Source organism: Heptranchias perlo, chromosome 4, assembly GCF_035084215.1.
Source record: "Heptranchias perlo isolate sHepPer1 chromosome 4, sHepPer1.hap1, whole genome shotgun sequence".
Taxonomy (NCBI): domain Eukaryota; kingdom Metazoa; phylum Chordata; class Chondrichthyes; order Hexanchiformes; family Hexanchidae; genus Heptranchias; species Heptranchias perlo.
In genome coordinates this window covers 82,848,878-82,862,211 of record NC_090328.1, presented here as the reverse complement: position 1 = coordinate 82,862,211, position 13,334 = coordinate 82,848,878, and the positions used below count along the sequence as shown (strand labels likewise).

At 39.0% G+C, this 13,334-nt stretch overlaps 1 protein-coding gene across 1 annotated transcript in view; it reads left to right on the top strand.

The window, feature by feature from the left end:
• sptlc1 (serine palmitoyltransferase, long chain base subunit 1) overlaps positions 1–9,783 on the top strand; it is a 39,224-nt gene extending 29,441 nt beyond the window's left edge. Inside the window, exons 10-15 of the mRNA XM_067983247.1 lie at positions 239–334; positions 953–1,049; positions 1,821–1,875; positions 2,577–2,694; positions 4,005–4,078; positions 7,440–9,783. Coding sequence (XP_067839348.1) covers positions 239–334; positions 953–1,049; positions 1,821–1,875; positions 2,577–2,694; positions 4,005–4,078; positions 7,440–7,533 — 534 coding nt within the window. The 3' untranslated portion in view covers positions 7,534–9,783. The remainder of the gene's footprint in view (positions 1–238; positions 335–952; positions 1,050–1,820; positions 1,876–2,576; positions 2,695–4,004; positions 4,079–7,439) is intronic.
• The last annotated feature ends 3,551 nt before the right edge of the window (positions 9,784–13,334 follow it).

The window sequence follows — 13,334 nt, the reverse complement described above, 5'->3', positions numbered from 1 at the left end:
TGCTTCATTTCTTAAGCTTTTTTAACCTTGTCAATTTTTTTTGATCAGAAGTTAAATTGAAGCTCTTAAGGGTGGGCGTGTCACATAACACTATATCGTGTGAAGTTATGCTGACAACACCACCTACTAGTGTAATGCCCTTGGAATGTTGCGACCATGCACTGTTTTTAATAGATACTTCCATCCTAAGACAAAAATATTTCCTAATTCTCTTCCTCTCTCAATTGAAATAATACAGATTAATGACATTGACCTTATAAGTGCAAATATGGAGAACTCCTTGGCCTCCATTGGAGGATTCTGCTGTGGAAGATCCTTTGTTATTGATCATCAGGTAGGTCCACTTTTAGCTTACACATTGAATTGTCTATTCTTCTCCCCCCACCCCCAGGTCTAATCCCACAATTAAATACCCCATCAGTACTCACTGTCTAGGTTCATACGTTAAGAATGACCACTTGCGTGGGTTACCAGAAGGTAACTAGCATCTGTGAAACTGTATCCAGTGGGAAAAAGAAAATTAGGGGACAGGGGAAAAGAAATCTTAATGTTGCAGCAAATGGGATCTTTTTCAATTATTTTGTTGAATTAACAGCTCACCATTATAGATAGAAACTACTTGCCCCTGCTAGATTTTTTTTAAAATTGCTTATTTTTTTCCCCAGTGAATCTGCCCTGGGTATGATCCTTGAATAAACCAATTGCCATTTGGGTTTGCCACTATTGCTCAAACAGGCTACTTGCTGCATTATATGAGGAGACCCAAATTGAGTATTTGGTGTTGCTCTCATCTTGCTGCTTCATTTATAGTCCCTTGTTTGAATAGAATTATATTTCATTAATTTGAAAACAATAAGCTATCTTCCTGAAATCCTAACCATTATATTCTGGAGATGAACTTTGCTAAGATGCATTTCAGTTGATGTTTCTTTTTTGTATTTGTTCTCTGAAGCGGCTTTCAGGACAAGGCTATTGTTTCTCAGCATCTTTACCACCAATGCTTGCTTCTGCTGCTATAGAAGCTCTGAACATTATGGAGGATGACCCAGGTATTGAAATTACTAACTGAGATATTATGAGCTAATTTGTTCTTGTGTGATGTGGAGATGCCGGTGATGGACTGGGGTGGACAAATGTAAGGAATCTTACGACACCAGGTTATAGTCCAACAGTTTTATTTGAAAATCACAAGCTTTCGGAGCTTACCTCCTTCGTCAGGTGAGTGAACTCACCTGACGAAGGAGGTAAGCTCCGAAAGCTTGTGATTTTCAAATAAAACTGTTGGACTATAACCTGGTGTTGTAAGATTCTTTACATTTGTTCTTGTGTGGCACTGCTTGTTGGAGTGCCAAGGTAATACACGACAGAGTGACGTGTCTAGTCCGTGATCCCCTTTAATTTATAATCCCAGCAGTATTTCTGAGAGGAAACAGCAACCAGAAGCTGAGCATTTCTCTACAGAAAGGGAGAAGTCAGACTGAGAATCATTCTTGTGCAGTACATATTTGTCCCCAAATGCTTGGTTTCAAGGCATCCCTGACAAAACTTTGGAAGTAAATGGTGCAGGGAAGCCAGGAAAAACATTGATGGGAATTTAAAACATTTTCACACAATATAGTGACAGATTTGAAGTACAGAATGCTATATTTGATTTCTAAACATCTGTTTTAAATATTTTGGAATAAAGAGCATTATTTATGACATCTAACAGTTGTTCAGTGAAGTGCATTTTGTAAACATTTAATGTGTGACTATGTGATTTAACTTGTATCTGTTAACATAAAATATTGTAAAATACAAACGCTTAAAATGTTTTGCAGATATTTTCAGAGTATTAAGACTAAAATGTCAGCGAATTCATTGTGCATTACAGGGGTAAGTACTCATTTATTAAATAAAGAAGCTGTCTATTGTACTTTTGTAATCTTTTAACTACTGGTTTAATATATATCTAAAGCCTTCAGCAAATCAGTTATATAACTACGTATACGTTTCCTTTTTTTTGATTATCACTTTGACTCCACAATCTGAAACAAAATGCTTTTTACTTTTGAGAGCATTGAGCCCTTTGTTGAATTGTAGATACTGTGATAGAAGCAGAGCTTGGTCATGCCACAAAAGGGAGAATTTCTGTGTTGTATTTTTTTTATTGACCAATGTGATTTTAAAGACTGGCTTATGTAGCTTTATTTGTAAAAACACAAATAAAGCTACAAATGTTGGCTTGAAGGAAGAATATTGGCCAGGACACCAGGAGAGCTCTGCTCTTTGAGCAGTGTCATGGGATCTTGAATGTTCACCTGAACCAGATGACATTGGTACTGTACTGGAGTGTCAGCCTAGATTATAAACTCAAGTCCTGGAATTCGGCTTAAACCCATGGCCTTCTGACTAGGGGACGAGAGTCTTACCAACTGAACCAAGTTGACTGTAACAGAGTGCACCATAAAAGTGTAGTTGAGTAATTAATATTAACTAACCAGTTATTCTGTGTTATGTGTCATTGCATATTTCAGATGATTGTATAATGGAATTATGCAGAAGTTTCTTTTGACCTTTATATTTTAACGTTGCAGTATATCTGGTCTGAAAGTTGTGGGTGAATCATTTTCTCCAGCCGTCCATCTGCAGCTGGCAAGAAGCAGAGGATCAAGAGAAAATGATGTTAAGTTACTGCAGGAAATTGTCGATTATGTGAGTATCTTTTTAAAGGAATAATATGCTGATGTTTTGAATGGTCATGCACTGGGCCTGACAAAGTGCCCTGGTATCCATCTCAATTCACTGTTGTGAAAAAAATCAAGTGCAGCATGTTGTGGCGTACATTTATTTTGTACCATTTAAAGTTTACAATAAACTTGAAATAACTTTTCTATTTCCCCCCCTCCCTGAAATTATTTGTCAATCTGTTAGCAGCGATAGTTTAACAGTGATGGCCAATCTCCGAAAAATGGTTGGGATTTGTGGTGATTGACTTATGCAGGACATGTTACAGATATCTAGGAATGATTGCAAATTGGTAATCAAGGAGTTCAGGTGACCTCGCAAACTATGAGATCAGAGGTGGGGTAATTCATAATTGTCATTGAAGATTAAATTACTGTGAGAAAATGTTTGTGTATGAATGGTCTTCACAATTCAGAATTAACAACTGACAAAATTGTGCTGTAAATTTGAAGCTGATTGCCACAAAACTTTAGGGATGAATTTATATTAGTGGATAGTAAGTGTTTTTTTAGTGGTTAGTGTTTTAGTGTCAGATAAACAGTTAAGTGCCTTAAAGCTAAACAAACAGTTTAAATAGCTGTTAGCTAACATGGCAGGACAGCTGAGGCCCGTCACATGCACATCCTGTGCCATGTGGGAACTCCAGAACAATTTGTGTCCTGGAAAATCGCATGTGCAGGAAGTGCCTCCAACAGCTTGAGCTCAGAGTTTCTGAGCTTATGGGGCAGCTAGCATCAACACAGTGCATACGGGAAGCTGAGTGTTTCGTGGATAGCACGTTTCAGGAGGTGCTCACCCCGCAGCTACAGAGTTCAGGCGGAGAGTAAATAAGGAGAAACTGTTTCCAGTAGCAGAAGGGTCAGTGACCAGAGGACACAGATTTGCAGTGATCGGCAAAAGAGCCAGAGGCGACATGAGGAAACATTTTTTTAAGCAGCGAATTATAATGTTCTGGAATGCACTGCCTGAAAGGGTGGTGGAAGCAGATTCAATAGTAATTTTCAAAAGGGAATTGGATAAATACTTGAAGGGAAAACATTTACAAGGCTATGGGACTAAATGGATAGCTCTTTCAAAGAACCGATACAGGCACAATGGGCCGAATGGCCTCCTCTTGTGCTCTATGTACTATGATATTATGTGTGACAAGCTTTAATAAAATATTACTTGGAGCATAAATCCTATAAAGAAGTAGAATAAAACAGGTGATCTTTTGCACTAAGTACTATAATTTTTTTTAAACTGTACTATTTTGATCGTGGTGTTTTGTTTAACAGTGCATGAACCGAGGGATTGCATTAACTCGAGCACATTACCTGGACAAGGAGGAAAAGATTTTACCTCCGCCAAGGTAAATGTTTGTATTTTATAGAATGAAAAGATGATCCCTATTTTGCTAGCTAGTTTTCGTAGCATTTGTTGCTATTATCTTGGGATTCTGCTCCTTTTTTTTGCTCTTTTTTTCTCTTCTGTTTTGTTTCATTTACATTAAAAGGAACGTTTTAATTTTAAAATTGCTCTATCCGTAAACAATGTAGAAACAAAAAGCACTGTTCAATCCTATCAAACTTACTGTCATTTAGGTCCTGTTCTAGCACCAGCATTTTTTTGGACTTTTAGAATTTTTTTTTTCTTCACTATCAATTCTTTTTTCTCCCCTCTCCTCTCCTGACATTGAATCCTCGCTTGGCTACAGTTTCACGAGGATACTGTTCCACTGATCATCCACCAGTACCTTATCCAAGAAGCATTATTTGAGTGTGAGCTTGACAGTGAATGGCAGGCTGCTTGACTACAGGGGCCATCACAGTTGAGCCTAATATTGTCCTCACCTGCTACCTCCACACATTTCCTGCAAGAGTCGCTCAATAGTGATTGGAAGCAGCAGCTTTATTAGATTTTTCCCTTGTTATCTCCGCTGCACTGAGGCCAATTTTAGTGCTCCGACTGAGCACCACCAACTCTGTACAGACCAGGAATTAAACAAGGAGTGGCTTGGGCCTATGCTGATGGTGCTCTTGAGGCTCAACTGCTCACTGCATAAGCTTGTTTTGCCATTGGCGAACCCCTGGGCCCACCTTGGTGACAGTGCTTTGTTGCTTTCAGAAATGTCTCTTCAGATTTCAATTTTATCTTAGTTCCCCAATAATCTGGTGGATGGAGGCACATCCCGATGTAGTGCTAGGCAGTACAGGTCAGAAGGCCCCAGGTTCTTTCCCAGACCTGTGCTGAGTTAACTGATCTCAGCCAGGGCAGCAGGTGAGATGTTACAGCTGGCCTCAGCAATAGTACTACTGTTCAACATTATACCTTAATGTTTCAATATTCTATGCCATCTGTAATTTTTTTTTAAATTGTTGAGTCACTGTAGCTCTCCTAATAGTGTGTTATGCCCATTGAGAGGGAAGAATCAGCGTAAAGACCTAAATAGTAAGCTGATCCTTCTCCAAAAGTGGATAGTAGTCTCCGTACTTTTATAGCAAAGGGCGTGCGCACAGGCAGTGTTATAATTATATAGAGCTTTAATTGCTTAGTTTAAGACTTTGAAGCTTAGAACTTTGACACTAGACATGTTGTCCTCCTTGGTAACTTTTGTGGATAGGCTGTTTTCTTCAACAACAAGAAATGGCACATGGTGCCTTTAATGTAGAAAATGTCCTTAGATGTTTTACAGAGAGGTAAGAAAATAAATAAAGGACTGGAAGCCAATCCATGCTGGGAGAGTTAGGAAAGGTGACTGAAAGCTTGGTCAAAAAATGAGTTTTTAGAGGTGCAGGGATTTAAGGGAAAGGAATTCGATAGAGTGGGGCTGAGGTGGCTAAAGCCTCTGCACTGGTGGGATGAAGTGAGATGGGCATGCACAAAAAGTCAGAACCTTGAGTACTGAAATTTTCAGGAGGTTTATAAGGCAAAGCAGGTTTCAAAGATAGCATGGTGCGAGGCCATAGAGGAATTTGAAAGCAATGACAAGGCTTTAAATTCAGTGCAATGGGATACGGGGAGCCACAGATCAGCAAAAATGACCAAGTGATGTTCAGTATGGGATGAGCTGAGTTAATTGATGGCAGGTTGGCAAGGAGGACATTCGAGAAATCTAGCGTGGAGGTGACAAAATCACGGATAATGGCTTTGGTGGGGCAAGGTAAGGTTGAAGGTGGACAGTGGTTTGGAGGTGGAAATAAGTGCTCTTGTTGATGGAATTTCAAACTCTGCTTTGAATATTAACCAGGAATGTCATAGTATGTTTCAGCCTGAGTGAGTGAGTGGGGATGAGGATGGAGTCAGCGGCTTAGCTGAAAAATTAAGATTTTGGTCTTTCCGATGATCAGTTGGAAGAAATTTTGATTCATCCACAGCTCTCAGTCGAGCAGTCTGACAGCATGGAGGTGGTTGAGGGAAACAATGGGTATCATTGGTATATATATGGAAGCTGGTGTCAGTGAAGGCTGAAGCAGGTTTCAGAGATAGCGTGGGGCAAGGCCATAGAGGAATTTGAAAACTTCAGTATGTAACTGAAGAAGAGGAGATAGCAAATGTTAATCTTGGTGGGAGGAACTATAAAAGTGACTGTGTCGGGGTGGCAAGAGCAGCTATTGCTGGAGATGCACTGTCTATGTTCTAAAAGGCAGTTGTGGAACCACATAAGGCAGCCCCATGAACTGGATAACAGAGGAGAGGCATTGGATCAGGATGGTGTGGTTCACCATGTAAAATGTTGTGGAGGGGGTCAAGGAGTACTGACTCGCCATGGTTCCAGTCATAGAGGATGTAATTTATTTTTGGCCAGGCTGATCTCCAAACTGTGAGCAGACTAGAAGCCAGACTGAAGGGTTTTGAGCAAAGAATTTTGGGGAGAAATAGGCACATAGCTGAGGCGATGATACGTTCAAGGACCTTAGAGAAGAAAGGGAGGTATGTGAGGGGGTGGTAGTCAGAACTGTTGTGTGCATTTCACTTGTTAATTTCCCATGGTGGCCTTGAGAGTCAAAGCCAAAGTGATTCTGGTATAGTTACATTGACCACGCGAACCTTGTTTCTGTACCCTGCACATTCACCAGGAATGACATTCTATGAAGCAAGGGATGTTTTGGTAGTTGGCTGCGCCTAGTTTGTAGTTGACATGTCTATTGATTATTATGGGCTGATTTCCAGGTGGCTACAACCTCAGGTTGTAGACATTATGTGACCTACTTAAAAATGGTATACAAAGGGTAAAGGTTTGCCCTCTGATGCTTGATGAATTGGTGAGTTTCCATTCTTCAGTAGATGCACGTTTGTACCCCGTTTGGTATGCAGATAGGGTGACCTGCCTTTGCTACACTATGCTCATGCAAAAAGAAGTATGAAGCTCACTGGATGTCCTGGTAGGAATCAATGCAAAAAGCATAATTATCAGTAAAGACAGTGGAACTCCTGAGAGGTAATAGTGGGTTGGGGCAAGGATTGATTGTATGAGGTGATGAGCTATTGGGTTCAAATCATATGCAAGGAACTAAGTTTCTTAAGAGATGTTTTCATAAAGCAAAATATATACAATTCCAGTTTACACATGACTAAACTGAACGGCCTATAAATTACTTCTGTTATGGATAATGATTTGTCACAACTGGATAACCATATATTATTGTAATTAGCTCCCATAAACAAATGAACTCATTATAACATTTGCAGGTCTGGAAATTTTAACTTAGCTTTTTAAATGTATTCCATAGTGTGCGAGTGGTGGTTACTATAGAACTGACAGAGGAAGAGTTGGACAAGGCAGCAGCATTAATCAAGGAAGCATCAGAGTGCATCCTTCAGTAGGATGGCCTGATATTTATGATCTTTGTGGACCAGAAATCGCACAAGGAAGTCATGCCCTAAAGGACTGCCCTTGCAGAATGTGCAGAAACAGATCACTACTGAAAATAAGGATGACCGAACTACAGTAAATGAATTTAATGTATTTTTTTTACATATTTTGTTAAAATTATGGAAATTGTACTAATGAACTTGAGTACAGTAGTCTTACAAATAAGTGTAAAAAAAATAATTGTTTCAAAGTGTGGTCAGCTAAAGGCCCAGAAAACTTTCTATCCTACAGTTTCTTGTCCAAAATGTTCTTTCATTTTGTAATAATAAATGTATTTTTTGCAACATTCATAACAACTGTCTGCCTAAAGGTCAGTAGGGAAATTCCCTAAAGGAATTGGTTGGTAAATTCATATTTAAATGAGAATATGGTGTAAAGGTTTGTGTAAGATTGTATAAGGAGCTAAAATGTATTGCCTATTTAAGATTACCAACTTTACTAATTATACCATAAAACTAATTTCAGTATCTGCTGTATGAGAATTTGGCTGTTTTTGTGCTTGCCACACATTTACAAGAACAAGTACCCTCATTAACATTGGAGTGCATGTGTTATTTTCTAAGTTATTGATCCTGTTTGATATTAGGATGGAGGTGCCTGAAGAACTATTGCTAGTCAACTTAATTTTAGGTTAAAAAAATTACTTATTGGCCATGTGATCACCCCACATTTTAAATTGCATTAATCTAAAACCCTGTTCTGTTTGCAGAATTTGGAAACTGGCACATTTTTATTCAAGTTAACTCATGAAAGTTGTGCATCAATATTAAAAAAAAAAGGGCATGTTAAATGGAGCTTTTTTGTAAGTCCGTTTATGGGATAAAACATACAGATTCTTTTTAACTGATAGCTGCTGGAATAAGATTAAATTTGAAATCATCGTTTTAACAGCATCATTTTGTGGTAGTTCAAGCAGAACTTGGACACACTTCTAGCATGTTCCTGCAGTGGAATGGTGGAGTTGCAACCGCATTCTTCAGTCACTTAAACATCCATTTCCATCCACTCTGTCCTCTTCTGTGTTTGTTGAGCCCTTAGCTAGCATGCCAGGTTGCAATAATAGTGGTAGCAGAGTGTTTAATTTTGGTTGGAGCTAGAGAGAGAGAGCGAGCATAAATTGAGAGTGGTTGGACAGTACATTGCTACTGGCTGACGGGATGTCTGTGTGCAATCACGTGATGGTGCCTGTTCAAAGTTCACCTGCGAGGCTCTAACTGGAGGAGGATGTGGCTAAATTTCTCAGCCCTAAATGGTTTCTAGATTAGTTCTGCCACAGAGTCTGACCCTTTGACTTCCCAAATTGTTGTAAAATACCGTGGAGTCTAGATACCTGCTCCAACTCTCGATGCACGGTCCAGTCCTTTATGTAATACGTGCAACATTTCTCAGCAAATTAGTTGTGCTTCCATCAGGATTCAGCTGTGTTCCTTTTTAAAGTCTGTGGCTTACCTGCTGATAACTTTGTCATGCAGAAATTTGCACAGTAAATTTATAGATTTGTATTGCGACATTACTGAAGGTTACCATCAGCATTTTGTATTGGCAAGTGTAGGAAATCCAGAGAAGTGTGACATTTTTGTGCTGTTCAGGTGATTTGTATAGAGATTTGTTAGTTTTCAGATGAAATTGGTTAAGTGTCCATTTTAATACTGGTTTACAGGATTTGCAGCACTAAATGCGAGAACTGTGCAAGAATTTTCAAATGTTTATAACTACAGTAATAATTGCTGAAAAGTTCTTTTTATTTAAAAATTGAACAAAAAGAGGTAAGCAAATTGTGCTTTGAAAGTGTTCTGCACTCTTGGAGATTGGGATGGTTATTTTTGTAATCTATGTGCTTTTTTTACTGTTAAATCTAATGCATTACTTTATCCAGGACTTAGAACATCAAGTCTTTCCTACTTCTAATTTTTTTTTCAAGGGAAGGGGCTTGTCTGTTTACAGATGCATTTGTTACATACCTCTGCTTCATAACTGCACTGTACACGTGCATTGGAAAATTGCACAACACTTAGTCAAATATGTAACAATATGTGAAATTGCGATTGGTATTTTCATTGGAGTGAAAATATAGGTACCATTTATAATCTCGCAGTTCACTTGCCAGCTGCAAAATAAAACCAAAAATCACGAGTAAAAGTGTGTGTTTTATATTTTTTTATTCTTACCAAAATGTGTACCACAATAAAATTTTATACTGAGTGCTGTCTGAAGCATTGTCATTTTTAACTATATCCTAACCAAAATTGTATTAATGGTCTCTTAATGACCCTCTAATGATGCAGTATATCCTCTATTATAACTTACAAACTTGCACATTATATTGGAATCTCATCTCCCACCTTCCTTAAAATTACCAATGCACAAGCCCAGACTTATTGTCCTAGTCGCCTAACAGCAATGTCAGACACTTGCATGCTGACCCGTTTTGAATTAAGCATATTGGGGTAGAGTTTCCCCTTTGGGCGCAATCTGTAATTGGGCACAAATTGCGCCAGTTGGGTTACAGCTAGAGTTTTCACTAAAATTCATTTGCATAATCACAAACGTAAAATCTTCCATGAACAGTGCAAGCTGGCAGCTTAATAGAGCATAATCATTTTCTTCTTTGCAATAAAAAATATTCATTGATGTATTTAAGAGTGGTAACCTGGTGCAGTTTTATTAATGCAGCTGAAAATGGGTTTATCATTAAAAAAAATAAGCATTTTTAATGATTATCTAGACCTCCACCTGTGAGTAATCTGATTTTATATCACTGAAAATGACTTAAATGGTTCAGTATGGTTTTTTTAATCATTTCATTGGTGTACACTAGTCAGTTTCTTAGTAAATTAATTATTTTTTAATATGGAAAACCATTTAAAACGTGCCTAGTAGAGCCTGTGCGTCTAAGAAAATAGCTTCATTTGAAGACCCTCCTCGAACGGGTGCAATCGGTGGAAACGCGCCATTCTCGTTATTTCATCCGGGTGGGGGTGGCCAATTTTGTGAGCGGAGCCAGCTTCTGCACAGTGAATTTTGAACCAGCAGAAACTTGACTTACGTTGGACGTAATTTACGCCCAGTGTAAACAGAAACTCCTCGATCTTTTGTGCTGGTTTGGCCAGATTGCCCTGATAAAACCAATGCAATCTAGTGGAAACTCTACCCCATTAGCTGCCACCCAGATTCCATCACCTTTTAGTTTCTGGTTTCACATACAACTGTTCCTTTTTGTCCTCAACATATTACCCTATCTTGGCTTCCTTTGCGGACTTAATGCAAAATGGTGTAATACAAACCATAGTCGCCAATCTGTAAATTTTTAAAAATCTTTCTCCAGTATTTTGAAACTACCCCATGTTCTAAGACTGCTGTTTCTGTCCACTAATGCTTGAGGAAAGGTTAGCTGAGATTTTGATTGTTGTGTACATTAGAATACTTAACCCTAAATGTCATCATCCTTTGAAGCTGAAATTCTTTAAAGCTTACTGTTTGTAAGAACATAAGAAATAGGAGCAGGAGTAGTCCAATCGGCCCCTCAAGCCTGCTCCGCCATTCAATAAGATCATGGCTGATCTGATCCTAACCTCAAATTTAAATTCATGTCCAATTTCCTGCCCGCTCCCCGTAACCCCTAATTCCCTTTACTTCTAGGAAACTGTCTATTTCTGTTTTAAATTTATTCAATGATGTAGCTTCCACAGCTTCCTGGGGCAGCAAATTCCACAGACCTACTACCCTCTGAGTGAAGAAGTTTCTCCTCATCTCAGTTTTGAAAGAGCAGCCCCTTATTCTAAGATTATGCCCTAAATAAAAATTTTTATTTAGATTGTCATCTAAACAAAATTATTGGAAAGCTTATTTGTGGTACATAAGTCAAACAATTAACAGTTAGCAACTGAGCAAAATGTACAGCATGAATTACTGAGGAGCCAGAAGTGTTCGCACACTACAAGGATGAAAGAGTTGACATCAGACCATCAAAGAGAAAGTGCAGCATGACCTCATTCTCACCAGCTCGGACCCAGTATGCACACAGTCACAAGATTCCCAAAATGGATTTCCAGCAACAGGCACAGACTACAAGTAGGAAGGATAGCAGGAATTCGAAGATATTCCTTCATCTCAGTAGCAGGATGATCCCTGAGCCAAAATATGAACTATGTTCCTGTGGAAAACTAAGGACAATACTGGCTGTCGCTGCGGGAGCTGCTTTAGTTTTCCTTGGGATCCAGAATGATGAGCTGATCTGCACCTTGGGTGTCCAAGCGCTTAACTGTATATGGTTCACTATCACCTTGGTTACATTTCACACTTGTGTCTGCAGAACAAATCAGATCTGTTTGTGGTCTCAATCTGAGATTAGGCAGGTTTTGACAAAATAGAGGTTATCCTGAAGAGACTAGCTTCAGTCCTGCTTAAGTTGGGTTCTCATCAATTGCCAAGGTGAGCGTCAGATGTTGCAAGGAAGCTTAGTAAGGATTTAATTATTGTATCAGCCTGCTGACTACACTGCAACTGGGAGACTTCTCCAGAAGTCTATTGATGCTGGGTGATCTTGGAAACTTATGCTAATATGTTTGGTTGCATGCAATCATGTAGTCTGGCACCAGGCAAGATAAAGATACTTGCTCCTGGCGCTCCAAAAGGATGAAGGTAGCATTGGAAAGGAAAAGACTTGCATTTATATAGTGCCTCTCATATCCTCAGGACATCCCAAAGCACTTCGCAGTAAATTAAGTACTTTTGAGTTGTAGTCACTGTTGTAGGAAACGTGGCAGTCAATTTGCGCACAGCAAGGTTACACAAACAGCAATGAGATACATGACCAAATAATCTGTATTAGTGATGGTTGAGGGATCAAATATTGGCCAGGACACTGGGGAGAACTCTCCTACTCTTCCTTCGAAATAGTGCTATGGAATGGGGAAGAGTTCCATTCCCCGGTGCTAACATCCCTTGATGACCACAAAATTAAAAATCAATTCTAGATTTCTTGTCATTCAAAACCCTCTGAGCTGAGTCCAGAGTTCCCACGCATGAAATTATCCTCTTCCTGGAGGAGAAAGAAGAGGATATGTTTGCACCAACAGGAGGCTGAATATTACAGTCAGATTTTATATGGCAGATTAAATGACGAAATGGTTTTGGTCACATTAACTTCCCAGAATCGATTTCAGGACTTTGAATGCTGTTGTCTATTTGGATAAATATAGCCAGAACATCCTTTCAAAAAGCCTTTGGGTATACTGACTATATTGAGTCCCGAGAGATCAAGCCAAAAGGTTATTCACCACTGCTGTTCCAGTTCAAACAGTAAGCCCTATCAAGCATAGTCCAACATTGGAAAGGCACCCTATCGACAGTGAATTTGGTGTCTCAAGAAGGAATCTAAATTTTTTGAATCACTGTGATATAACGTGTACCTTGAAGGTACATTGAGAAAAGTATTTAATGGCTGCCATCCTTCATTTTAGCTGAGGTTTTAGTATCACTGACTGACTACTGGGTAATCTTAAACCACATTCAGATAAGAGATTTGTGTGTGGTCCGCCAGTATTATCAGTGCTCTATGTAGTGGATGTTCTTCGGGTGGCTCAGCTACAGTCGCAAGATTTGACCGATGCCAGTGATGTGGGAACTTGATCAACCCTGGTGATCTCCTTACATTGACATACTTGACTGAACATCTCTAAATATCCAAAACTTGGTGACAGATTTAAACTTTGATGATAATTATCTGCAAAGTAGCCACATGAAGTAATCA